At 36.8% G+C, this 24877-nt stretch overlaps 1 protein-coding gene across 4 annotated transcripts; it reads left to right on the forward strand.

Annotated features, from left to right (window-relative positions):
* Positions 1-319: 319 nt before the first annotated feature.
* Positions 320-23789, forward strand: LOC307118063 (complement receptor type 2-like). 4 transcript variants are annotated; one of them, XR_013815495.1, is made up of 12 exons: positions 320-361; positions 762-877; positions 1414-1608; positions 2361-2543; positions 2653-2826; positions 4361-4432; positions 14658-14840; positions 15070-15219; positions 15361-15534; positions 21384-21441; positions 21929-22017; positions 22048-22081. XR_013815495.1 is itself a non-coding variant. In XM_079803417.1 (12 exons), the coding sequence occupies exons 2-11, from the start codon at positions 805-807 to the stop codon at positions 21394-21396; spliced, it is 1257 nt and encodes a 418-aa protein (XP_079659543.1). In that variant the 5' UTR covers positions 320-361; positions 762-804; the 3' UTR covers positions 21397-21441; positions 21929-23789. The 4 variants fall into 4 exon arrangements, 3 of the variants coding, with proteins under 3 accessions (XP_079659543.1, XP_079659545.1, XP_079659544.1); XM_079803417.1 differs by adding an exon at positions 16126-16165 and having other exon boundaries at positions 21929-23789; XM_079803418.1 differs by adding an exon at positions 16126-16165 and having other exon boundaries at positions 333-361; positions 756-877; positions 21929-23789.
* The last annotated feature ends 1088 nt before the right edge of the window (positions 23790-24877 follow it).

Below are 24877 nucleotides of genomic sequence, written 5' to 3' on the forward strand. Positions count from 1 at the left end.
TTTCTGAGATACTGAATTTGGGATTTTCCTTAGTTGTCAGTTATAATCATCAAAATTAAAAGAAATAAACATTTGAAATATATCAGTCTGTGTGTAATGAATTAATATAATATACAAGTTTCACTTTTTAAATGGAATTAGTGAAATAAATCAACTTTTTGATATTCTAATTATATGAACAGCACCTGTATACATGAGCATACATATATATATAGTAGAGTATATATAGTTGTAATTTAGCAGATCAGGTTACATGGAAGAGAGGATTTCCTCTTGTGTACACCCATCCTGTCCCATGATTTCATATTTTTACGAGCACTGTTGAGGACACACAAATTCTGAAGAATTGCTTTGTGAATGTGTGAGTAAATTGACATGTTTTTGAGCATTTTTAAACACTGTTATTCATTACGTTTTAGAGATTGTATGATATATTTCTGCAAAAAAGAAAACAAAAACATATGATTTTGAAACATTTACACTGCAAAATGAAAAAACAAAACAAAAAAACTATTACATTGTAAAATGTTCATAAGATGAAAATATCTTTAATTTAAAAAACTTTGAAGACGTTTTGTTGTCTGTATAATCTCTTTTAATGTTTTGAAAAATGAGAAATATAACCAAACTCATTCACTCGCATGACTCATCTTGTGGAAAAAGACATTTATTCTACACAATCATTTATTTGAGAATCATCTCAAACTCAAGAATGTCCATTATAATGTGTTGTTCCACTGCTGTCTGTTCTTGAGCTACAGAAAACAAATTACTTTGGGACTATTTTTGGCAAGTTGAGAGACTATGGGATTTAAGTTGCAGTATCTCTGTGCTGCTGCCTTCTTCTTGTGTCTAATGAAGGCTGTAAATATCAAAGGTGAGTGATACTCATCAGTCATTCCATTTTGGTCATTTTGTTTGAAATACAAATCATTGTATCTACAAATAATGACATGCTTTGGTGTATTACTTAGATTTCATCTAAGGACAATCTATAATATCATGAAATGCATAGATCTGAAATAAACTTTTTGTAATTTGATGGAACAGAAAAGGGTAAATAAAATGACAAATTTTATGAATAACATCTAAAACCCAAAAAGATTTAAATTAAATATATACTGAAGGGCCAAAACATCATTATTTTCTGTTTAACCTGGTATTTTTTGTAAAAAAGGGTCCCAAACGCATCACTTTATTCTGACCTCATATCTTGCCACACAGCAAAGCCTCCACAAAATGTCTGGTACACATTTAACTCCAAACAAAGACTAAGAAAACAGTAGCATGTGTAGGCCCTACATAACAAATAATGTACTTTTTAATGTTAATTGATCTGAATGTCAGAGTTTCCCAAATAATGACTGGAATTCTGAATCAGATTATAAGTATGTTATTTGTTTATCTCCACAGCACAGTGTACACAGCCTTCTTTTGAATCAAGGAATGCCATCTTGTCCAGCTCTCATCTCTCGACTCAAAGTTTCCCAGATGGATCCAGCGTAACATTTGAGTGTGAGGTTGGGCATAAACCAGTAAACTCAAGAGCATCTAAATCTGTTACTTGTCAGGGAACCCAATGGACAAATCTGGAATTGGATTGTACAAGTACGTATTATCAATCAATATGTTTTATGAGTACCCTAAACTTGTGCTGTTAAATGTTTATTTATACACTGCCGGGCCCCAAAAAAAGTCGCTGTTTGGATTTAAATGGGCAAATGCTTAAAGGTGCTCTAAGCGATGTCACACGTTTTTTAGGCCAAAACATTTTTTGTCACATACAGCAAACATCTCCTCGATATCTGCTAGCTGCCTGTCCCCTGAACACACTGTAAAAAACGCGGCCTATGTAGTCCGCCTAAGCTCCACAAACTGCAACAAAAACAAACCTGGGCAGTCTGGACCACGAAGCACAACAACTAAACGACAATAATGATTTCCACCCCCAAATCATTCTTGTCGGTTATTGGCTGGAGCACCTTTAAGAGTCAATGATTGGATCATTATTGCAGTGATTTGTGTGTTTCATGTTATATGTTTGGCAACAGTTCTTCTACCCTAATTGATGGAGTGTGTAGATTTTCATTTCTTAAACAACCATGTCCCTGTATCATATATAGTGAGGCAACACTAAATATTATTTGTCATTATTTTCAGAAGTATGTGAAGAACACCAAATCTCAATAAGTCAATAATATATTTAATACTTTACAGGAAAAGGTTTTTTTTCTTACATTTGAAAGAAATATTATAATTAAAGAGCACACATTAATTCAGAACCCTTCCTAAAGAGTATAAACAATTGTTATGTGCTTTTTACTTGCATCTGGAAATAAATGGGTTTTTCTTCTCTTTAGTGATGAAATGTGAGGCACCTCCAGCCATAGAAAATGGACAGCTTGAAGGAGAGCCTTTGGACAGTTATGATTATTCTCAAGTCGTGTCCTACAGATGTAACAAGGGGTTTAGTCTTATTGGAAAGCCAGAACTTCATTGTTCTGAGGATGGGACTTTTAAACCAGATCCACCGAAATGTTTGGGTAAGTTACGGTTAAAATGCCTGTCAAGAGATTTACATTTTTTTTCTTTTGATAAATTTAAGGATTAATACAATTCATTTACATAAGCTTTTTTCTTTTCTTTTTTCAGATGTGTGTCCAAAGCCTGAAATTCCACATGCAATTAGAATCGGTGGAAAATCACCCTCCTACGAACTGGGAAACTTTATAATGTATAAATGTGAAAATGGCTATAAATTGAAAGGAGAAGATTATATTCGGTGTTCAGAAAAGGGATGGCGCCCTGAACCACCACAATGTATTGGTAAGTCTGAAATTATGGAGCTGGATCAGTCTCAAAAATACATTTACAAAACAAAATTCATAAACGCACAGCACATTTCTCATTTACAAAATCTGATTTGGAAATTCAAAACACAATTCAAAAATACACAAGTAAAAGCATAAATATTTCCCCAAATGCTCACACAAATGCAAATCCATCACACATTTATGAAAGATGTTGCATGTATTTATGGATCATTGAATCTACGTGCGTGGACTGCTTTGAATTTGTGTGTGGTATATTTGAGACCTTTCTGGCAGGTTTAGATTCATAAATATCTGTTTTTGGAGGATGTTCTGTTTAGCCAATCGTGGTGAGCTTTTAATGAATCCACCAATCGAAATGCTCCTCACTGAACAGACTCAAGAAGCTCAATGCTGCACTCAGAGCCGGCTCTCCCTATAAGCGAACTAAGCGGCTGCTTAGAGCCCCGCCGCCACTAGGGGGCCCCCTAACTACAGATTGCACTCGCGCGAAAAGCGCCTTCCGCGCCGCAGGACCTCCAGACGCGCGTCAACGCGCCTTTCCATTGACTTAACATTGAAATCAAATCACTCGCGCCAGACACTCTATTTGCGTTTGGTGTGAACGCATAACGTTAGCTGTCCGTCGATTATGCTGAATCAACATTGCTTGCGCTATGGTCCAGCCGTCGGCCCCAGCTCTGGGCTACAGACCGCGTAGAGACAGACCCACCTCCTATGAATGTATTTTCTTTTAACAGTTAACGTTAAATGACCTACACTAGTTCTGGGAAAGAAAAAAACGAAAAATCTTTGTCTCGATAGACGCTTATTACAATAAAAAATATAAAGAACATTCGAGAGAAAGAAAGTAAAAAGGAAGAGAAAGAGCAATCATTTGACAGTCAAAATCAAAATGAAGTTTAAAATAAAGCGGTTAAATACAAGCTTTTTCTTATGGTCTTAATTGAATAGGCAATTAAAGATTATTAATAAATATTAATCTATACTATTATGAAATATTTTATATATTGTTAAGCTAAATCGCCCAGACCATTTAAACCTAAAGAAAACACAGTGTCCTCTCTGAAACATTATTGAATGATGATCGATACAAGACACCTAAAAGCAAAATGGATTTGTGGTAAATTTTAGTAAAGAACACTGTAAAAAAAAAACAGGTCCCCAATTGAAAATTTTCTAGTGAGCGATCACATCTAAATTTTTCAGTTGGCCAAATTGAATTAATGTGAATTGATGCAATTTAATTAAATTAAAATTCAAGAAATTAAATTTGGCCAACTGAAAATTTTAGATGTGATCGCTCACTACAAAATTTTTAATTGGGCACCTGATTTTTTTTTACAGTCAATGTATTACTGTATGTAATCATAAAAGGTAAAAAATATCTCACTCCATGCTGTGAAGGTTTAAAATATGAACAGTATGTAAGAGTTAATCAACCAATAATTAAATAATATAATTTAACATTGGATTTCTTTTAATTTACCCTTAACATAATTGTAAAAAACAAAATGTCACTTTCTCAGGAGGAGCCATTCTTAAATATTTTGGTGGTCGTGGAGAAACATTTCAGGAGGCTGACACCAGAGATGACACAAGTAAATATTTCCCACTGCCTTTCTTTTGAATAGTTTTGTGCGCAACTTCAACATATAGCTAATTTTCCTCTTGCCAATAAAAAATGTAGTTTTATAATCATAATTCACTATGTTGTACTTAATTGTACTTTAATATTATTTTAAAATTAATGTGTTTTATCTACTCTGCATACTGTATTTATTATTAATTATATTGTAATCTCAACAGCTGGAGGAGGTGACTCTACTGCTGCTTCAGTAGAGCATAGCGAGCCGCATACCACTATGGCTAATGTTTTAAGTTAGCTATATGTTAATGCTAAATTATTAATATTTATTTGTTTACAACAAATTGACCTTAAATTTGCAAATCTGTAATCTTTACTTTTACTGTTTCAGTGAGTGTACTTTAATAAGCAATAAAATAATTGTAGGCAATCATGTTAAAAGATATACAGATGAAATGTGTAAGTGTTAGATTGTAAACGGTTGCTGGTTTGCGGTGCAATACTCCATTATTCACTGCAAGGCAGGGCCCCAAAATTATCCTGCTTAGGGCCCCCAGATTTACAGAGCCGGCCCTGGCTGCACTTGTACTGTGCATTGTTCCATGATCGGGTCCAAGCCTGCAGCAAACTGAAGCCTACGCACCTGATCGCCCCCAGGTGGTTGGTCCCAGTATAACTCATAACCCCCGCCCCTCTGTGTATTCTAATGGGCGCGAGACAAACCAAACAATCAAATTACACTTCATAAAAATTTTTCAAAAGTCGGTTTCTGTCATTTTATGCAGTTTTTATCACACTGATTTGTTTGTTTTTTAAATAAGTTTGGTTTTAGTTAGTTATTTGATACTATAAAAATGGGGGGTGTGACGTCATGATTGACAGCTGAGATTCACACCTTCTCTGAGTGAAGTCGTCACTGAGGCACCAACAGACTTTTTTCGGGAGGAGATTGGAGCTTTAACTTTAATTTCTACATTTCCAAAACTGTTTATTTCACACTAACATAATGAATTGTTCTGCATCTGCGAGAATGTGAGCGGGCTTTTGATATCGCACCTCTACTTCCGGCTCTCTACTGCCGGTCCCAAGGTCACTACTGTGCAGACTCGGCCCCAAATCTGTGCAAGATGTCAACGCCATATTCGGACCTCCAGAGACTTCACTTTTCTTCAGCGGAAGAGAAGGAAGTTGCGTCGTGCACATACCCTGTTTATTCATATCAATCTGTAATGTTATTAAATAAGTGTTAAATGTCCAGATATTTCATTTAATAACAACAATTATGTAATGTTGTAACACGGTATGGTCATATGGGAAGAAGGAGGCGGGAACCGGCGAAAGTTTAAACACTTTAATAAATCATAAAACTAATAAACACCTAAATGAAAGTAAAAACGGCAGTCTCCTCGCGGTCAACTGCTGCACACATAATAAAACATAACCAAAACACAACGTAAAGTCCTGGGGCCCGTTCTTCGTACGTTGCTTATTAGCCTACATCTGAGATGATTTGACAGATCCCAGATCTTTTAATCGGGATAACTGATCTCTGGCTAATTTGGTTCTTCAAACGAATTTGTGGACTGGATTAAAATATCCGGGACCTGTACCATGAAGCCGGTTTAGGTGGCTAGCCAGGTATGTTAGGGATGCTCCGATCAGGATTTTTGCTGCCGATACCGAGTAACGATTTCTTGTCATGGTGATCGGCCGATACCGATACCGATTCCAATGCTTCACTAATTTGTAAACTCTCTGATCACTGTTAACCTTTTTTTCAGATTAAAAAAAAACTATAGATGTTGCCTTTATTATATTTTTATGGTAATTATGTAATGTAATGTAACTATTGTTTTAACAGGGTACTAAATAACCACAAGAATTATTCATTATACAGTGAACATTTTAATATGCCTTTTAAATATGGTTTCTGCATAACACTATGCATATCAGGATACTTAAAGTAAATAGAATTTTTTTTATCCAAATAGAAAAACTTAGAAAATACAGCCCTATTAAATAACTTAATAGGGCTGTATTTTTCTACGTTTTTCGGATAAAAAAAAAAATCTGTATTTATTTTAATAATAATTTTATTTCACATCCTGCCCAATGATGTCCTAAAAACAATGTTGATATTGAAGGCTATAAACGAATACAGTGAATGTAATGTAGGCATGTATTAATCATTTTGTTTTTTAATTCACTGAACTAAAAATGAAAATAAAAACAAAAGCATATTAGCCTATATTTGATTACCCAATTATAATGGTCACTTTCATAAAAATATACATTTTTGTAGGTTTAAAATTCTACATATGGCACATTTATTGTCCAACAACAAATATTTTAGAAATATGTATACTTTAGTCAGAATTATTGCGTTCTATTGCGATCCGTCTGTTTGGCGCGGATGCGCGCGGCCGCGCTCGCGGAAGTCTGAATTTTAGCGGAGATTCACATGCAGAAGGCTCGTCGACTCCTGACAGCAAAATTGACATATTTGCATGACTTTCTAACATTTACAGATGGAGAATATCCCTGTGAAATGTAAGTTATGCACGGAAAGCACCACATTTCAAACGCATTAAACACCGCATGTATCACAAGTAGCCTCCCAGCTAACAAAAAAAGGTCCCCAGAACGTCCCCTAAATGGCCTCAGCGAACGTCCCCCGGACGTCAATGTGTAGGGGCCTCTTGACGTCCCGCGAACGTCCTCAAAGACGTCCTCCGGACATTCATGAGGACGTTCACAGGACGTCCAGCGGCCATTCGGGACGTTTAGGGGACTTTCACTTTAGCAGCATTTTATTTTAAATTTCGGCAAACCAAAGAAAACAGACACATATGAATTGTAAGGAACAAAGTAAATTTATTTTAATTGAACAGTTGTAAAGGTGATGTGCTCTTTCCCCCCGCGCGCGTGCGTGTGTGTTTATGTGTGTGTGTTTGCAGCAGGCAGCTGTGTGTGAGCGCGTCTCTGGTTGTCAGCCGTGGGGTTAGTCCGATGGTCCGATGGCAATTCTTCCACTTGGCTTCTAACCTAAAACAACAAAATGAACACACTCAGTAGTGTTATGATTTTATGTCCAGTATCATCGTTTTTCCATTGAAAAAAAAGACTATTTTGATTTAGACCATGGTCCAAATTAGCCTAATGTTATATTCAGCGCATATTGGAAGATAACGGTTGTCCCAATTTGGGCTTTGTCTTTATACTAAGTATATTTACTGTATAAAGTTCGATATTTAATCCCTATATTTGTCAATATCAGATAATGTCTCCTCATTTCAGCTTAACATACCGTTATAGCTTCGAAGTGCTAGCATAATAGTTAGCAGCTGTAGGCTACTACACGATGGAAAACTTCAGCAAACGTTTTAAAAGGTAAAATTTTAATATTTTAAACATTACAAGATATACAATGGTTATGGTAGCTAATGTCTACTAATAAAAAATTATAAATACCTTTTCTACCGACGAAAGAGCACTCAAAGCCGCCTCTGAGGAAATCCGGCAAGACCGTTAACTGTCTCTACACAGCTAAGCGTTACCATGGATACATGCTGCGCGTGCCTTTAAAGAATGACGTCACTCGGTCAGGTTCATTTGATCGATATTTGCTTGTGTCTCCCAGTGTGGCTATAGACGGTTTCAACTGCAACAACACAATTTTTTTTATATAGCTTTTGATAGCTATCTCTCAGCATCTGACAGGGCAAGCTGCTTTAAACTATACGTGTTAACAATATCTTACCAGTTATTTTAAAGACCTTAATATAAAGCATGTGTCATGTTTAGGACAAATTGTATCATGCACTTTCCCTGCATCAGCTCACTCTGCATACTCCGCTATTTTTCATATGCGTTCGTATCAATCTACTGTATATCGATACTTCCGAACGCGTTGGCCCATCCCTTAGGACCGACTGACCCGTGTTCAACTTGCTGTTACGTTTCACCAGCAAACACACGCAAGAAGTGAGAAGGAAACAACGCGAGATCACACGTGCGTCAGACTGGAGTTTTCGCGCGAGACTGGAATTGTTATTAAAAATATAGACTGCAGTTCAGAAACTTGCTATCCAAATTGTCTGTGCGCTGATTTGCAGCAAAAAGGAGAAAAATAAAAAAGATTATGGTGGAGGAAATGGTTGGGGAGACACAGGAGCAAGGATTGTGTTCTGCAAAGAGAGTTTGAGGTAAATAAATAATTTTGCAGTGTGCTGCTGCTGGTCAAGCAAATGTTTGTGCTTCGTTTCTGCTTGATATAACTGTACATACATATATATATATATATATATATATATATATATATATATATATATATATATATATATATATATATATATATATATATATATATATATATATATATATATGTATATATATATTTCTGCTTGATATAACTGTACATACATATATATATATATATATATATATATATATATATATATATATATATATATATATATATATATATATATATATATATATATATTATATATATATATATATATATATATATATATATATATATATATATATATATATATATATATATATATATATTAAAGGGGTGGTAAAACACATTCTTTTGAAGGCTTGACTGTGTTTGTGGGGTGCACTGTAACATGTGTTCATGCTTCGTTTTAAAAAAAATTGCCTTATTTTTCATATATTTGACCTTTATTCTACACTGCTCTGTCCCTCCTTGTAAAACGGTCTGATGCTTTCCGGGTTGTATGAAGCCAGTCCCTCAAAAATACGCAGTGGGCTCTGATTGGTTAGCTGGCCTAGTGTGTTCTGATTCGCTAACCGCAGTGCACGGTTGTCGGAAACGTCACGCCCCTTACCGGAGGCTGTGCTTTGGTCGGCGTCAATAAAACCACACCAATCTGAGCCCGAATCAGACCCAGAACATTTGAGTGAAGATGATCGAGCAGAACCTGTTCAGTCCTCAAGAGTAAAGACTGCGGATCTATGGTGATCGCTACTGAATGGCACTTTAACTTTTGTATTTTTAGAACGATTATAGCCAAATATCTGTCGCAAGAACTAACCCAAAACGAACACCAAGCACTGGCTTTAACTAGTAAGTTAGCCAAATCACACACAGAACCATGTTTAGCATGCCTGAAGATAAACAATACATAAAAGCTCTAATCAAAGAATCATTTACACTAATGTCAGGTTCGCTGTTGAGATTTTAACGTTAGTGTTTGTAATGTTAGGTGTTCGTCGGATAACGTTAAGTATGAATGAGCATTTAACAGACTGGTTTGCAGAACAGCGCTGTCATCTGTTTACTTCCTTGCTACAACCTATTACAGGAAAACACATCGATGAAAAATAAATCAGACTTACAGGTTGTGGCCCGTAAACAGCTTCTGTTTGTAAATCCAGCTTTCAGGACAAGCCGTTGTGCATATCCTGTATTGAACTCGCGAAGTTTGTGGAAGTTTGTGTTGTCCTCCGTGAAATGTGCAGCGCGCGCGTCGTGCATCCACGCACCAGCAGTGTTTTTTTCACGCAGCTGACGTTGTGCAAATCCGGCATTGAAATCGCGAAGACGGTGGATGTTTTCCTCTGTTAGATGTGCTGCAGGGAGCCCTGCGCGCGCCTGTTCCCCGCTGACTCAAACACACGTGCATATAACATGCTGTATGTTAAACGCTCTGCAACGCACCCCCGTCCCAAGGAAGGCTGAACAGAGCAAGTACCCCAGACCTGCAATCCGGATGAAAATAACAGCGTTTCTTCGGCATCGCGGCAACAACACTCCAGCCTAACTAACTTATACCACAACAGCGCGGCGATACAAAATGGCCTCACCCCCCCTTATTTAATCTTCTCGGAGGAGGGGTTTATGTAAATATTGAGCCTGTTGATGTCACCAACCCTGGAGGAATGTCTGTAGTCGCCTACTGGCCGTTTGCTGTAGTTCTTAGAAACTGATTTCTTTAAAAGCAAATATCTCCCTTTGCTTTAAACTTTGAACGTTGTAACTTTGCAGATGTTGTTTATGCTAAAGCAGCAACATTACACACTAGCTAAAGTTAGAATAGTGAAATCGTTGTTTACCACCCCTTTAAAAATACGGATATTCTGGTCTATAACTCCTCCCTGAACCTCCCGTATCTTGCTCTCTCATTGGCTGTAGGCAGTGGCGGATCTAGAAAATTTTACATGGAGGGGCAAAGGGGTGGCAAGAGGTCTTGGCAGGGTGGCAGGGGTTGACGGTACATGGAAATCCCTATATGTGAATTGCTTTAACAAAACAAACACAAAACCACTTTTAAACTACAGTACTTATTGTTTAATCATGCCCTTACACACTACGAAGGTTTTTAATTCACAACAGGAATAAGCCCAGTGTTCAAACAAAACAAAACAAAACAGTATACTACTGTATACTTCAGCTACTTTCTTCAACTACTCTTGCCTGCAAAAGTCAATTTGTGAAAACCTCTGGTTATCCTTGTATTACATTACACTGTAGGGCCATGCCCATGTAGCTAATAAGTAGCCTATATAACAAATATAAAATCAGAAAGATTTATCACATGCACACACCAGTTATGTTTAGACTACTTAATCCTATTGTATTTGTTATTTCCCCAGTTGTAACCTGGTTTCATTGCTGTGATATCTGAGAGGAATTGGATTTAATAGGACTGCTTAGCTAAATCAAATGTAAAAAAATAAATAATTGCATCACAATAAGTGTATTGTGATTGTCACTAACATTTTAGTAACAACTGAATTTTATTAGGTTTAGTGACAACATGTTACAGAGTTTACATGGTACAATTTCTGGTAAGCTACGCTTTTTTGTTATTTCAATTAAATTAAATTATTTTGATTTGATTTAATATTGACTCATTTGGATAAATATTAGGCACACAAGATGTACCTAATCTTAAGAAAAAACAACTCACCTAATGCTGTAAACGTACAGAGAGCCCCATCAGCTGGCAGTGTTATTTAAGGTTAAAAATAACTCAAATTACATGCGTTTTTTATTATAATAACTTTATTTAATGATATAAATAAAAATAAAATAAATATGTAATATGGTACACTACACATATTTAGCAAAATACTCTATAGCTCTTTTTTTTCTAGCCAACTAATGTGCTATAGCCTATTATGGTCATGAAATGGCTTTCCTGAGGTAAATGTTATGTGACAATTGTTCTCCAGTTGTTTTATTGACCCCTTTGTTAGATTGATTGGTCGATATTATGTATGAGGAATATACATTTAGGTAAGTTGTAGGCTACTGTTTCTTTCAACATTGTTCATTCGTGTTTATTTACTATTAGCTATAGAGATGATCGGTCCACGTGAAGATAGGGATCTGTAACGTAACATTTACAAGCGCCAAAACGGCATTTATTGTTTGAATTTCGTAATAAAAGTGACAGAATCTGAGAGCTGAGATTTTTTTTACATCATAAGTTTGCTCTGTCTAGTCTGTCGGTCTCCGTGTCTTTGCTTCACGATTTTTCTGTGCGTGAGAAAATGTGTGGCGTGAGAGCGTGAAAAGTGTAAATTGCGTGTGTCTCACGGTGAATGCGTGAGAGTTGGCAGTTATGGATACAGTATTTTTATATTTTTTATTAAGCTGTTCTTGTCTTTACTAAAATCAAAATTAGGCTAATCATCCCAACCGCTGATTTTGGCTAACGTAATAGACTCGCTGTTTTTGCTTATGCCGAATCGTCTTTAGCATACAATACATTCATTACAAATGAATTTTAAGTTAAACGTGTGTTTAAACTACACCTGGGGAAACTCACTTCGCCTTCAGGGGCTCTGGGGCAGCTCAGTCTCTCCAGTCGGTTTGTAGGGCCACCGCACCGCAGCAGACTCGCTGTGTGTGAGCCAGACTGAGCGAACGCCGCTCTGCACGTTTGAATCAGGGACGTAGTAGCTAAGTATTTGAGGGGTGGAGGGAGGGGTATTTTATGTATTTTAATTTTAATACATTTAAAATTAAAAATTAAATGGTTTCCTTTTGGTAAATGTATTGGACATACTGGCGGGTTGTTTTTACAAGTACAGTTTTTGGATCATCAAAGTTAGGGGGGCAGCTGGGGGGGCAAGGCTCTAGAGTGGGGGGGGGGCACCTGCCCCCCCTTGCCCCCCTGTAGATCCGCCCGTGGCTGTAGGTCATCGCCGATGTATTTTTCAGTCAGAACTCATTTCACACAGCAGGAGTTTGAATCGCCGACAGATCCAGATATTTAGCATGCCAAATATCTCACAGGCGTCGACGACTCATCTGCGATTCTCTCTGATCGCGCCTTTGATCATTCACACTGCGTGATTGTCACTCGCGTGCACGAGAACCGATTTGCCTATGATTTCAGGCATTTGTTAGCTTGGATGCCAGCCGAACTTAGCCCCGCCCACAACATTTTTACTCGGGCAGTTCGGTCTGGACTTTCTCCGTAGAAAAGTAATTATGCCCGAACAGAAACTGTTCGGACCAATGAAATTGTCAGGGCGGGCTTTAGACGATGATGGACAGATGATAAACAGTAACGTAATCATCCACGTCACCAAAGAGCACTTGGGTTCAATTTGTTCTAATCCTAAACGGAGAACTTGTTGTATATGCATTCACCTTTACTATTTCTCTCAGAAATGATGATCTTGTTGGTAAGTACTCTGTGTATCCTTAAATTCTTTTTTTACAACACCGGCAAAGATCGTTTACACTCATCTTTTTCTTCTAACGTAACTTATTCCAGCGTGCAGACAGGGTTGCCAAGTTTTTACAACAAAACCGCCCAATTGCTAACGTTCCTCAAAACTAGCCAAAAACAAGCCCAATAGCTTTCCTGGGGGGTTCTCCGGGAAAAAAATGCATTTGGGGGGTAAAATATGTGTTATTTTGGCAGGGCTGGCAGCTAAAAATAGCATTCCTGGGTCTGTGTATCACATAATTGGGGTCGCTTCAACCCGCGGACATGGCAACACAGTGCCGTTGAGTTCTGTTGACATTTGACAACTAACGTTATGCGTCTCTCCGTTGCTCTGATTGGTTGTAGGTCTATCCAATTGAGGTCTTTCCTGGTTCGGTTGAAACCCGCCCCATAATCACAGCCCAACGGAGCAGAATCAGACTCATATTCTGACTAGAATTGAGTATGACGACATCAGGTTAGGCATTTGTCGGCGACTTCCCAAAACCTGTCGGCGAGTCAAAATCGGGGCTAAAATCGGGCAGTGTGAACTTGGCATTAGTGAGTAGGCCTACCGATCCAATCATAAAATATGATTATCGGCCGATACCGATCTCTGGCCGATCGATCGGAGCATCCCTAAGGTATGTTTCAGTTTAGTTTGCGCCAACCCAAGGTTTTAGGGACAATGAAAGTGGTTTGGATTTTAGCAGTGTTCATCGCCATAGTAACTTGCACTTCACGGCTAACCTGCTCTGGGGCAGGTTATGTTCTGGACAAGAGATCTCAAACTGAAATTGGACCAATCAGCTGTGAGCAAAGTGACACACTTCTGGCGAAATAAAGTTTCGAGTTTCTGCTCCAAATTAAAGGTCACTAAATAGTTTTTTTGTAGTTTTTTTTAGAAAAGCCTATTTATAAAAATTATTTTGTATGATTTAGACATTATTTATGTAATTATTATACCCATAATCAATTACACATGTACAGTTTTAGTTGATAATTTTTTATTAAGCACAGGTTAAATTAATATAAATATAGCCTATAAAGGTAATATAAATAAGTTTTAGAATCAGTAGATAAAGCTGTACAAATGACTACATATGAGCGGTATTATTCAAATCTCCCTATATCAACTATAAAAACTAACTTCAGAACATTTACTTGCACTGATATAGCAAGAGTTTTTCTTTTTGTTGTCCTCTTTCCTAGACAGCTCTTTTCTTCTTGCTGTGTAAATTTGTTTAAATTTGTAATATTCTGCAGAAGAGAGAAGTGAATCACACTGCTTCTCTCGCGAGAAGTCAATCTCAGTTTGACTGTTCCACAGCATGGGATTGGCTGTTCACTACTGATTTCACTCCTAAACTCCTAAACTCAGGATCAAAGCCTGAGTTGACAAAGAAAGTTGATGATCAGCATCATGGTACCAACAAAGCCTGATTGGATTGGTTTGGCTTTGTCAACTCAAAACTAATCCTGTAACCATGTGCTTTTTACTTGCATCTGGAAATAAATGTTGTTGTTTTTTCTCTTTAGTGAGGAAATGTGAGGCACCTCCAGCCATAGAAAATGGACAGCTTGAAGGAGAGCCTTTGGACAGTTATGATTATTCTCAAGTCGTGTCCTACAGATGTAACAAGGGGTTTAGTCTTACTGGAAGTCCAACACTTCGTTGTTCTCAGGATGGAACTTTTAAACCAGATCCGCCAAAATGTTTGGGTAAGTTACAGTCAAAATGCCAGTCAAGAGAATTAATCTGTTTGTCTTTACTTGTGAGGTTGCTTTTGTGTTGCCAAATACATTGTGTAGTGATATGTACAATTAATTTACATGTACATTTTTCACTTTTTTTTAACACTTCTGTGTCTGTGATAAAACTGCAGGCGTATATGGCTATGCTCTGATTGTTTCTGAATTTAAATTCACCAGCATATTTTTTTCTCTTTAGCGGCAAAATGTCAGGCACCTCCAATCATAGAAAATGGACAGATAGAATCTGTTTCCTACAAATGTAACAGTGGTTTTTTTCTTATTGGAAGTTCACAACTCTATCTTTCTGAGGATGGGTTTTTTAAACCAGATCCACCTAAATGTTTGGGTAAGTTGGTTAAAATGCCATTGAAGAGAAATGATCTATTTGTCTTTACTTGTGAGGTTTACATTGTGAATAAAATGTGTAGTGATTTGTACAATTCATTTACATATAAATTTTTCTTTTTGTCTTCCTTTTTTGATTCAGATGTGTGTCCAACACCTGAAATTCCACATGCAATTAGAATCGGTGGAAAATCACCCCCCTACGAACTGGGAAACTTTTTAGAGTACAAATGTGAAGATGGCTATACAATGGAAGAAGAAGGTTATATTCTGTGTACTTTAAAGGGATGGATCCCTAAACCACCACAATGCATTGGTAAGACTGAAATAATGATATGTGTATATCATTATCATTTTCTTTATCTTTCTATATGCTCTATGTTCTTCATCAAAGAATCATTTATATTGCAGCAAAGCCAGCTTTATTCTAGCCGTCGCATTATGTAGAACGTGCTTTTTTTTTAGTAAATTCAATTCAGAATTAACTTTAATGTAGAATGTATGACACATACTTTATGGTTGCCTTTTCTACTTTTGTGCATTTAGCAACACTAAGTGTTGAATTAAGGAGCAGTGCATAAAGTTTGAAGTTACATATCCCCAGTTTCACAGACAAGGCTCAAGCTAGTCCCAGACCCAAACTAAAATGCATGTTTGGGCTGTTTTAAATGAAAGGAACTTGCACTGACATATCTTAAAATATGTAAGTGCCATTGTTATGTTTCAAGAAGCACACCGTTATATTTTTTAATCAAAGGCATGTTTATATAAGATACTTAAATGTTGAACTAAGGCCTAATCCTGGCTTAATGTAAGCCCTGTCTGTGAAACCAGGCCATACATTTCTAAATATGTTCATTTATCTATCTGAGAACACTTACCAGACATAAAATACCTCCCTTTTCAGCAGGATATTTGTATTTTGAGAAACGCATTGAAAGACAACGGTGAGTTCAGTACATTCTTGAATCCAACTCTATACAATCTGTCTAGAGATCTGGATTGATCTGTAATTTAATTAAAATAATCAATCGTTGAATTAATTTAAACCAAAACCTTAATGTTAAAAAAGTATTGATCTAAATTAACATTAACCAAATGAAAGTTCATGATGTTCACAACCAATTAGTTGATTTAAAAGCATTAATTTAATAATTTTACCTTAACGGTAACACTTTATAATAACTACACGCTATGAAGCATTAGTTAAGCATTAGTAAATATTTAATTCATCATTTATAAAGCATTAATATACATTAATATTGAGTTTATAAATGCAGCTATAAATGATTTATTCTTGATTTATAAACATATCTATAATGTGTTTAATAATTGTATTTTCATGATCAATTTATCATTTCTAAATTAAGTATTACATTATTTACAAACCAGTTATTTGGGAGTTGTCAGTGGTTCATCAGATCATTTAGAAAGTGCAAGTAAAGGATGAATAAACTTTGTACATTTATACATCTTATTATAGACATATAGTAATAGTTGCTCAGTGTGTTAATAAATGCGTTATTAACATGTATTTCCACTGTAATTCATGATTAATTCAGGTAGTTATAAAACATTTAGTAGTTGTCAGTTAACTCTTTTTGTGAGCTCATCTAAAGTGAGGACTATTTATGCCTCGTAAAGCTTTTACAAATGAGATATAAAGGCTCAGTTCTCTTCTGAACATAAAAAGCAAACAAACACAACACAGAGGAATATAACACATATCATTTTTTTTTTCAAAATGCAAAAATGGAGATTGTACAACTATTAATTTAATATAAAATTAAAATTAAACCTCTTCAATGTCATAGAAAATAATATTCCTGCAGACCGCCAGAATACATAACTGCAGTCAAATGAAACTAAGCCTCTGCAATCTGATATAAAAAATAAATGTATGTAAAGTGTAAACATTGCTGAATAAAAATTTACCAGTTGATCACACTGGATTACAGGAGTGCCAAAATACAACAAATAAAATTCAGATAAAACAATAATATAATAAAACATTTTGCAGTCAAAACAGTACTATCTTTAAAACATTAGAGAAGAGCATGAAGAGAACTGGGTCTTTAAATCTCATATAGTCCTCACTTTAGATGAGCTCACAAAAAGAGTTAACTGACAACTACTAAATGTTTAACTACCTGAATGAATCATGAATTACAGTGGAAATACATGTTAAAAAAGCATTTATTAACACACTGAGTAACTATTACCAAATGTCTAAATAGTAAGATGTATAAATGTACATTTAAATTGTTTATTGATCCTTTACTTACACTTTCTAAATGATCTGATGAACCACTGACAACTCCTAAATAACTGGTTTGTAAATAAAGTAATACTTAATTTAGAAATTATAAATTGATAATTTATAAAGTATGAAAATACAATTATTAAACACATAATAGATATGCTTATAAATCAACAATAAAGTATGTATAGCTGTATTTATAAACTGCTTAGTAATGTCTATTAATGCTTTATAAATGATGAATTAACTATTTACTAATGCTTAACTAATGCTTCATGCGATCAACAAGACTGCCTGTGTACTCAATGCTGATCACTGCAGCCTTTCATGTGATGAGTAAAGATCTAAAAATAATGCTATAGTGTATAGTCAACACTTTGACGATTCGTTCATCTCGACGGCTGTGATGGTAAAAAAAACGTAGTAAAAGTATTCGAGAGGGGTTCCACATGTGTTACAAAGTTCGTAGAATAAGGAGGAAGAAGACAGGATCTGCGTGACTGGGACTCGTGTTTATTCAGAACTCTCAGGCCCTGTCCACACGAACACGGTATTTTCAAAACCGTTGCTTTTCCACACGCAAACGCAGTATCCGGTTACTGAAACCGGACTTTTTTGAAAACTCCGGCCAGGGTGAAGATTTTTAGAAACTCCGGTTACATCGTTGTCGTGTAGACGGTGAAACCGGGGATTTCGTCTTGTTAAGTCAAAGTGTGCACCGTTCTCTCCTTTGTTTGACGTCAGATTGTGCGCCGTTATCTCTTTTATTTACATGAGTGGAGTCTATACAATGGCGGACGTAGCTTTTAACTCTGCTAACAGCGCTTATCACATACAGATACATACGCAGTTATCTCATTGTATTGCAGAACCGAGGTGCCAGAATTCAACAATACAAAATAGTAAGGCAAGTGTGTAAAGCTATTACAGTCCACTTGGGCCCTGCTCCTGTGTACAGTTACCTGTCACTGAGTCCCTACTGAGGAACTTGTAGAAGGGTTTCACTGAGCCCATGGCATCCCTCAGTGCATCGGTGCCGTGGATGGGACCCATGTGGAAATCAGGCAGCCAATCATAGTGTGGTTTTGCATCTTCATGTGGACAGAGATTTTTTTTAAACCGTGCTTGTGTGGACGCAATTGTTTTTTAAAACGGAGGAAAAACTCTGGTTATAAAAATACCCGTGTACGTGTGGACTAGGCCTCAGATACAAACAAAATAAACTTGCGCTCACAGCGCTCTCAACAACTCAGTACAATAAAAAACTTTCTCATCTATATTTCTCCAGCTCTCCGAGTCTCCGTCTCTCTCTGGACTGACAGTGCTTGCAGAGTCAGCCTCGCTAAACCACGCCCCATCCGCCACATAATCTAATACTCATTTCAAATGCAAAGATGTCAACCAATCACAACAGTGGGTGTTTTCAATGAAGTCTCACAGCAGACACACCCCTTCAAACAAAGCATTCAAGCCAGAGGGATATTATCAGTATAGAAATTATACTTTTTATTTCTAAATTATGATTTTTTTTAATGTAAAAACCATACTAACAATTTAAGTACACCTCAGAAAACATTATAAAATAAAAAGAAAAATCCATGCCATGGGACCTTTTAATATACCCAGCTATTTAGTCATGCACATGCAGACAATCACCAGACTTTTGTATTTCACCTCTAAAGACGACTATTCTGAGGAGGTGGCAACTATCCCTGGTGTAGAACTAGATTACACATAATCCTGAAGAGAACTCCACCTTTCAAAAAAGTAGCTGCTCCCATGAAGCATTACGAATGACATAGTCCGTGTCCCTCCAGTCTCAAGCTGTGATTCTGTTCACAGTGACCCTATGAATATGAAGACACCCATTTCACTTGCCAAAATGTGTTCTTTGCATCATCAGGTGATTGGAACATACCATAAATTTGCATATATATGAATATTTTAATAATCAGTTACTAAGTCAGTAGTTTTGCATTGTATCATCATTTTTTGGCAATTATGTCATTCACATCTGCAGTGCTTTTTTGAGCATTTAAGTGCAAATTTTGTATCCGTTTTTCTTGATTTTCATTAACTCTTTTTGCTTCAAAGCAAAATGTATAATGTTGAGATTCCTCTCAGAATTGGTTGTTTTTTTTTAATGCCTTTTGGTTATTTAAGAAAAATTTAAATCCCTTTCTGGAGAATGCTTTTAATTAAAGGTCCCATGGCATGGATTTTTTTAATTATTATTTTATAATGTTTCCTGTGGTGTACTTATATTGTTAGTATGGTTTTTACATCAAAAAATGTCATAATTTAGAAAACAAAGCATTTATTCTATACTGATATTAGCCCTCTGGCTTGAATGCTCTGTTTTGAAGGGGCGTGTCTGCTGTGAGACTTCAGTGAAAACGCCCACTGTTGTGATTGGCTGACATCTTTGCATTTGAAATGAGTATTAGATTATGTGGCGGAGGGGGCGTGGTTTAGCGAAATCTGCAAGCACTGGCAGAGAGAGACGGACTGCATGTGGACCAGAGAGACTGAGAGCTGGGGAAAGATAGCAAAGAAAGTTATATTGTACTGAGTTGTTGAGAGCGCTGTGAGCACAAGTTTTTGTTTGTATCTGAGAGTTCTGAATAAACAGCCCCAGCCACGCCGACCCTGTCTTCTTCCACCTTATTCTACGAACTTTGTAACATGTGGAACCCCTCTAAATCCACTAAACAACGTTTTTTTACCATCACAGCCGTCGAGATGAACGAATCATCAAAGTGTTGATTATAGCATTATTTTAGATCTTTTCCCATAACATGAAAGGCTGCAGTGATGAACATTGTACACAGTCTGTTGATCGCGTGAATGCAGTGATCTCGTCATTGCAACGTTATTTCTCTCACAAAATGCTTTCACCACAACTAACAGCAAACACAACATCGACATGAATACAGTAAGAGCTTTGTTGTGCAGCATAACAGTGTCATTCGTTATTATGGCAGTTTGGGCAAGTGTGCAGATATACTCGCGACGTGTGATTCACAGCTCCGAACATTATAAAGAGAGTTCTTTGATCGCTTTCTGTAGTTTAATAATTTAAATAACAGATTTGTTTCATGGGACTAACAGAAATGATGTGAAGTTTATCGTTTTAGTCACTGTCTTGATTCACTGTTGCATTACGCTTAGGGCATCAAGATGGCCAGCTGCGGGACTGACAGTATTAAACGATTTAGAAAGAAAGTCTGTGTGAACTTGAATGATTAGCTACACATCAGAAATCACAGATCAGGCATTAATGAATACTGTTACTCACTGTTTGTGGCGGTGCTGTCGAATCCATATAGTAAAAGCCTGTTTGTAAAGCCTGTGCTGACATCGCGACTGATAAACGGAATCCATTCTCTCCTAATTCTCTGGGCGGGCAAAGCAGAGGAAGGGGAGGTAACTGTTCCCCTTATGTCGACATATAGGGAAGATTCCAGATCGGCTCGTCTGAGCTCTCATTTTCTCAAAGGCAGAGCAGGACACCCAGAACTCTGTTTACACCTATCAACATTTCTAGCCAATTGAGGACCATATACAGGCTAGGGGAACTCATATTATTGTTAAAAAACCTCATAAAATGAAAATGTCCATGGGACATGGGACCTTTAAACAAATATATATGCAATAATATATTAAACCAAAAATGCTTTGTTGTGCATTAAAAAAATCGGATGAAAAAAGTTCCCATGAAAAATGCTTGTGGAAATTTCTTAAATGTTGCTGATCGCTACAGTATATGGGAAGCTTTGTTTTGTTTTGGAATGGTGGAAGGGTTTTCTGTGTTTGACTATTGCATGGGGGTGCTGGAGTGAGATTTGAATATACCCAGCTATTAAGTCATACATATGTACCATTACTGGACTTTTGGATTGCAGGTCTTCATTTTGAGTTGGTGAGAAAAGAAGATAGGGTGTTATAACCCACACATGCATGGTAAGGACAAATGGGGAATATCAAACATTTTCTTTAATGTATTACAATGTCAAAGGTTTCTCCTACTTTCACTTTGTTACCTCACCATGAGCACATGGCCAAAGTTTCTGAACATAGTAGGCCCTGTCCCAAATGGCATCCTAAACCCTTGCGGTCCTCCGCACTTTCATGACGTGATGCCGCTTTGACTGTCGACTGTCGGGCCATATAGCATCAATGTGGGTGGTTCTATTTTGGGATGGATTGGTTTCTGGCAACAGAAGTTGTTTGACAACAAGCCTCAGAGATTTGTGGAGAAAGCTTTGAAAGTTCTTCCTCATGACCACACATTTAGCATATCCATACATGCATATGCATACTGTCCTTTAGAGTATAATTGATATAATTCATTCTTTGAATCTACTTGTCTTGTCTCTTGAGCACATTAAAAGCATGCATTACTTGGTCACTTTTTGTAAATGACACACTATATCATAATCTTTTACAGGCATTCATGAGAAAATCCAAGGGAAGCATCCTGTGAATGTATCGCTTATACAAGCACTTCCCAGAGTCCGTCAAGGGGATGGACTAATTTCTCACAGCAAATTCCTCCATAATCAGACGTGTTGTTTTGAAAAGCCAAGCTTAATTGGACTAGACTCATATCTAGCAGTAGCTAACTTTACCCCATTCTTCTCTTCTGAAACAGATCTGTCTTCACACAAATCAGGTTGATTTCACTTTTATAGTGTTTCTAGCTTCTAATATTGTTCATACAGTGATCACTCTTCACTTAATGATGTGGCAGTTTTTCTTCATCCTGAGAACATTTAAAGTTTCACACAACATGCACGGACTGCCCCTTAATTTTATTGAGGGCTACATTTAGCATGAATAATTATTTTAAAAAGATCAATATCTGAATTCATAACACTTCCACAGCCACATTGTTTAAACAACCAAAAGTCGTACAATGCTTAAGGCTGTTTTAGTTTAGCCAATGTTCTCACTTTTCATTTGGATCACTTGGCAATTGTGGATGAGTTAACCTTCTAGCAAATTTACAGCGGAATGCGCAGTGCAGATTTTGATCAATCTTGCTAAAGTGCCTTTTCATTCTCTCAGGGGTTTTGTTCAGTGTTGTCTAGCACTGGGTGTTGTGCCAAATTTGTGCATGTTCAGATTTCATTATAAATGCTTTGCTGTTATTCTCGATTATATACTCGTATCCAATGAAGACGAAAGAGATTTCTGCAATGTTTAATGTAATTTACTTTTATCTCTGTGCTTTATAATTACAGAAATGTTCCAAAATATCTAAGGCAAAGCTAAAGCTAACTATTTCTGATGTGAAATACTACTGTTTAATCAGTGTTCTACTTGTAATTTGAAAGAGATTTTATTGTAGTTATAGGATGTATTGTAATGGTTTTAAAGGGATAGTTCACCCAAAAATGAAAAATCTGTCATTTACTCACCCTCAAGTTGTTCCAAACCTGTATAAATTTTTTTGTTCTGCTGTACACAAAGAAATATATTTGAAGAATGTTTGTAACCAAGCAGGTCTCTGCCACCACTGACTCCCACAGTAGGGAAAAATACTATGGTAGTCTGTGGAGGCCGAGATCTGCTTGGTTAAATATCTTTGTTTGTGTTCAGCAGAACAAAGACGCTTGAGGGTGAGTAAATGATGACAGAATTTTCATTTTTGGGTGAACTATCCCTTTAAACCATGGTTCTGCTTAATTTGTCCTTTAAACTAATGCACAGCCATGCCTCTTTCATATTAGAAATGCTGGTATACACAAAGTTGTAATCAAATCTAAATCCATCTCTATACTGTTAATCCGGATAAGTTGAATTTACTTTAAAAATTTGAGGAAACGGTTGCCCTTAAAAAATTAAGTAATGTGAACTTAACATTTTTTGTTAATTTAACTTAAAATAATTTGTAATATCAATTACTTTATGGTTATTACACATATTTAAGTTAAAGTTCTTACTATAAGTAAGTTAAGTTTATATCAATTTTTTTATTTTGTAATTTGTTATATCAAATAAAAAGTATATTCATACAATTTTCTGTTTTAGTTTAATTAAATTCCAAAACATATAGACAGTGAAAACTAATTTGTTCAGCTTCATTCAATTGTGCAAACTCGTTGCCTCAAGTTGTTCTTGTTCTTTTTTTTGTCAACTTAATTCTATCTGTGATCTGAGGAAATGTACTCTCAGAGTGCATTGCGACATGAATAAATGAATTTCTTTGTTTTACTATTTTTTTACTTTTTTTAACCATTTGTCTTTTGTCAATATAACCCCAATAACGACAGCAAATACAATTGTAAAGGTATTATTAATAATACAAATAAATAATAAGAAAAAACCTTGTTACTGTGTTTTGCATGCTAAATGTTGAAGTCTGTGTGTTACAGAAAGCATTTCTGTTTATTCTGAATTATTACTTCACAATAATAATTGGAAATGGGCTAATTTCCCATAGATTGAGAGAACATAGACCCATAGAACCGATCAGCTCCGCTTTACAGCACGAAAGAAATCATGAATGAACACAGGGCTCGACCATAGACTGTAAGGGCTCGACATTAATCTTTGTCTGGGACAAGTGACCGGACAAGTATCTTAAAAGTTAATAAAATAACCAGAAAAGCGAGAATGGTTCTGGTTTTGTTACATTTCAATGCAAACAGCCATTGATAAGGGATAGTGTATTTCCCTTTCGAGAGGTCTCTCGTATTGCGTATGGGAAAAACTCCTTTTCTCGAGAATATGAAGAAAAAACTTTATTCTATAAAGTATCTAAACCGCAGTGCAGCTGCACAGCAGATAGAACAGTGCGAGCTGCGTGCTGATTGGCTGTCCTGCGGCAACTGCAGGAACCTATGGAGAGGCGGCTGAGAGAGCAAACCAATAAGGGTCGCTAGAAAATACAGCCGAAAAAGGTCGCTAGAAATAGCATATTGAGGCTATAAAAGGCCGTGTTCAGCCATAGGGTTTCAGATTGAATCTCCTTCAGCGATACCTTCGTTGACCTTCGGAATTGAAGCCCCGCCGTCGAAAAGCACTCAGCGGAACTTCTCTACAGCCCTGAGGACGCCGGATTCCCGCCTCGTCTCCGCCTTCAGCCGCCTGCCGTTCCAGCTGCCCCATCCGACATGATACTATATCCTTTATTCTGTCTATGTTGTGTGTGTTGCCGCAGCAACCCCACTTTCAAAAAGAGCCGAGCGTTGTTTCAAATGCCTCGCCCTTCCTGCGCCTCGTGCTGAGGCCCTCTCCTCGGCGGGGAGCGCCACATCATCTGTGTGTCGTGCCTTGGACCGTGTGCCGTGTCGTGTGTCGTGCCTTGGACGCCGACATTGCACTCACCCGAAGCGGCTGCCCCGAGTGTGACGAGATGGCGCTGCAGACCCTGAGGGCTTGCCTCGCCAGC

Source organism: Gobio gobio, assembly GCF_949357685.1.
Source record: "Gobio gobio genome assembly, chromosome: 21".
Lineage (NCBI taxonomy): Eukaryota > Metazoa > Chordata > Actinopteri > Cypriniformes > Gobionidae > Gobio > Gobio gobio.

What these genes read in the sequence shown, in the direction of transcription:
- LOC307118063 (XM_079803417.1), top strand. Translation starts at nt 805, where the DNA reads ATGGGATTTAAGTTGCAGTATCTCTGTGCTGCTGCCTTCTTCTTGTGT. An exon ending in AGATCCGCCAAAATGTTTGG is followed by an intron (nt 14,841 to 15,069) that starts GTAAGTTACAGT and finishes TTTTCTCTTTAG; the next exon opens with CGGCAAAATGTCAGGCACCT. An exon ending in TAAACCACCACAATGCATTG is followed by an intron (nt 15,535 to 16,125) that starts GTAAGACTGAAA and finishes CTCCCTTTTCAG; the next exon opens with CAGGATATTTGTATTTTGAG.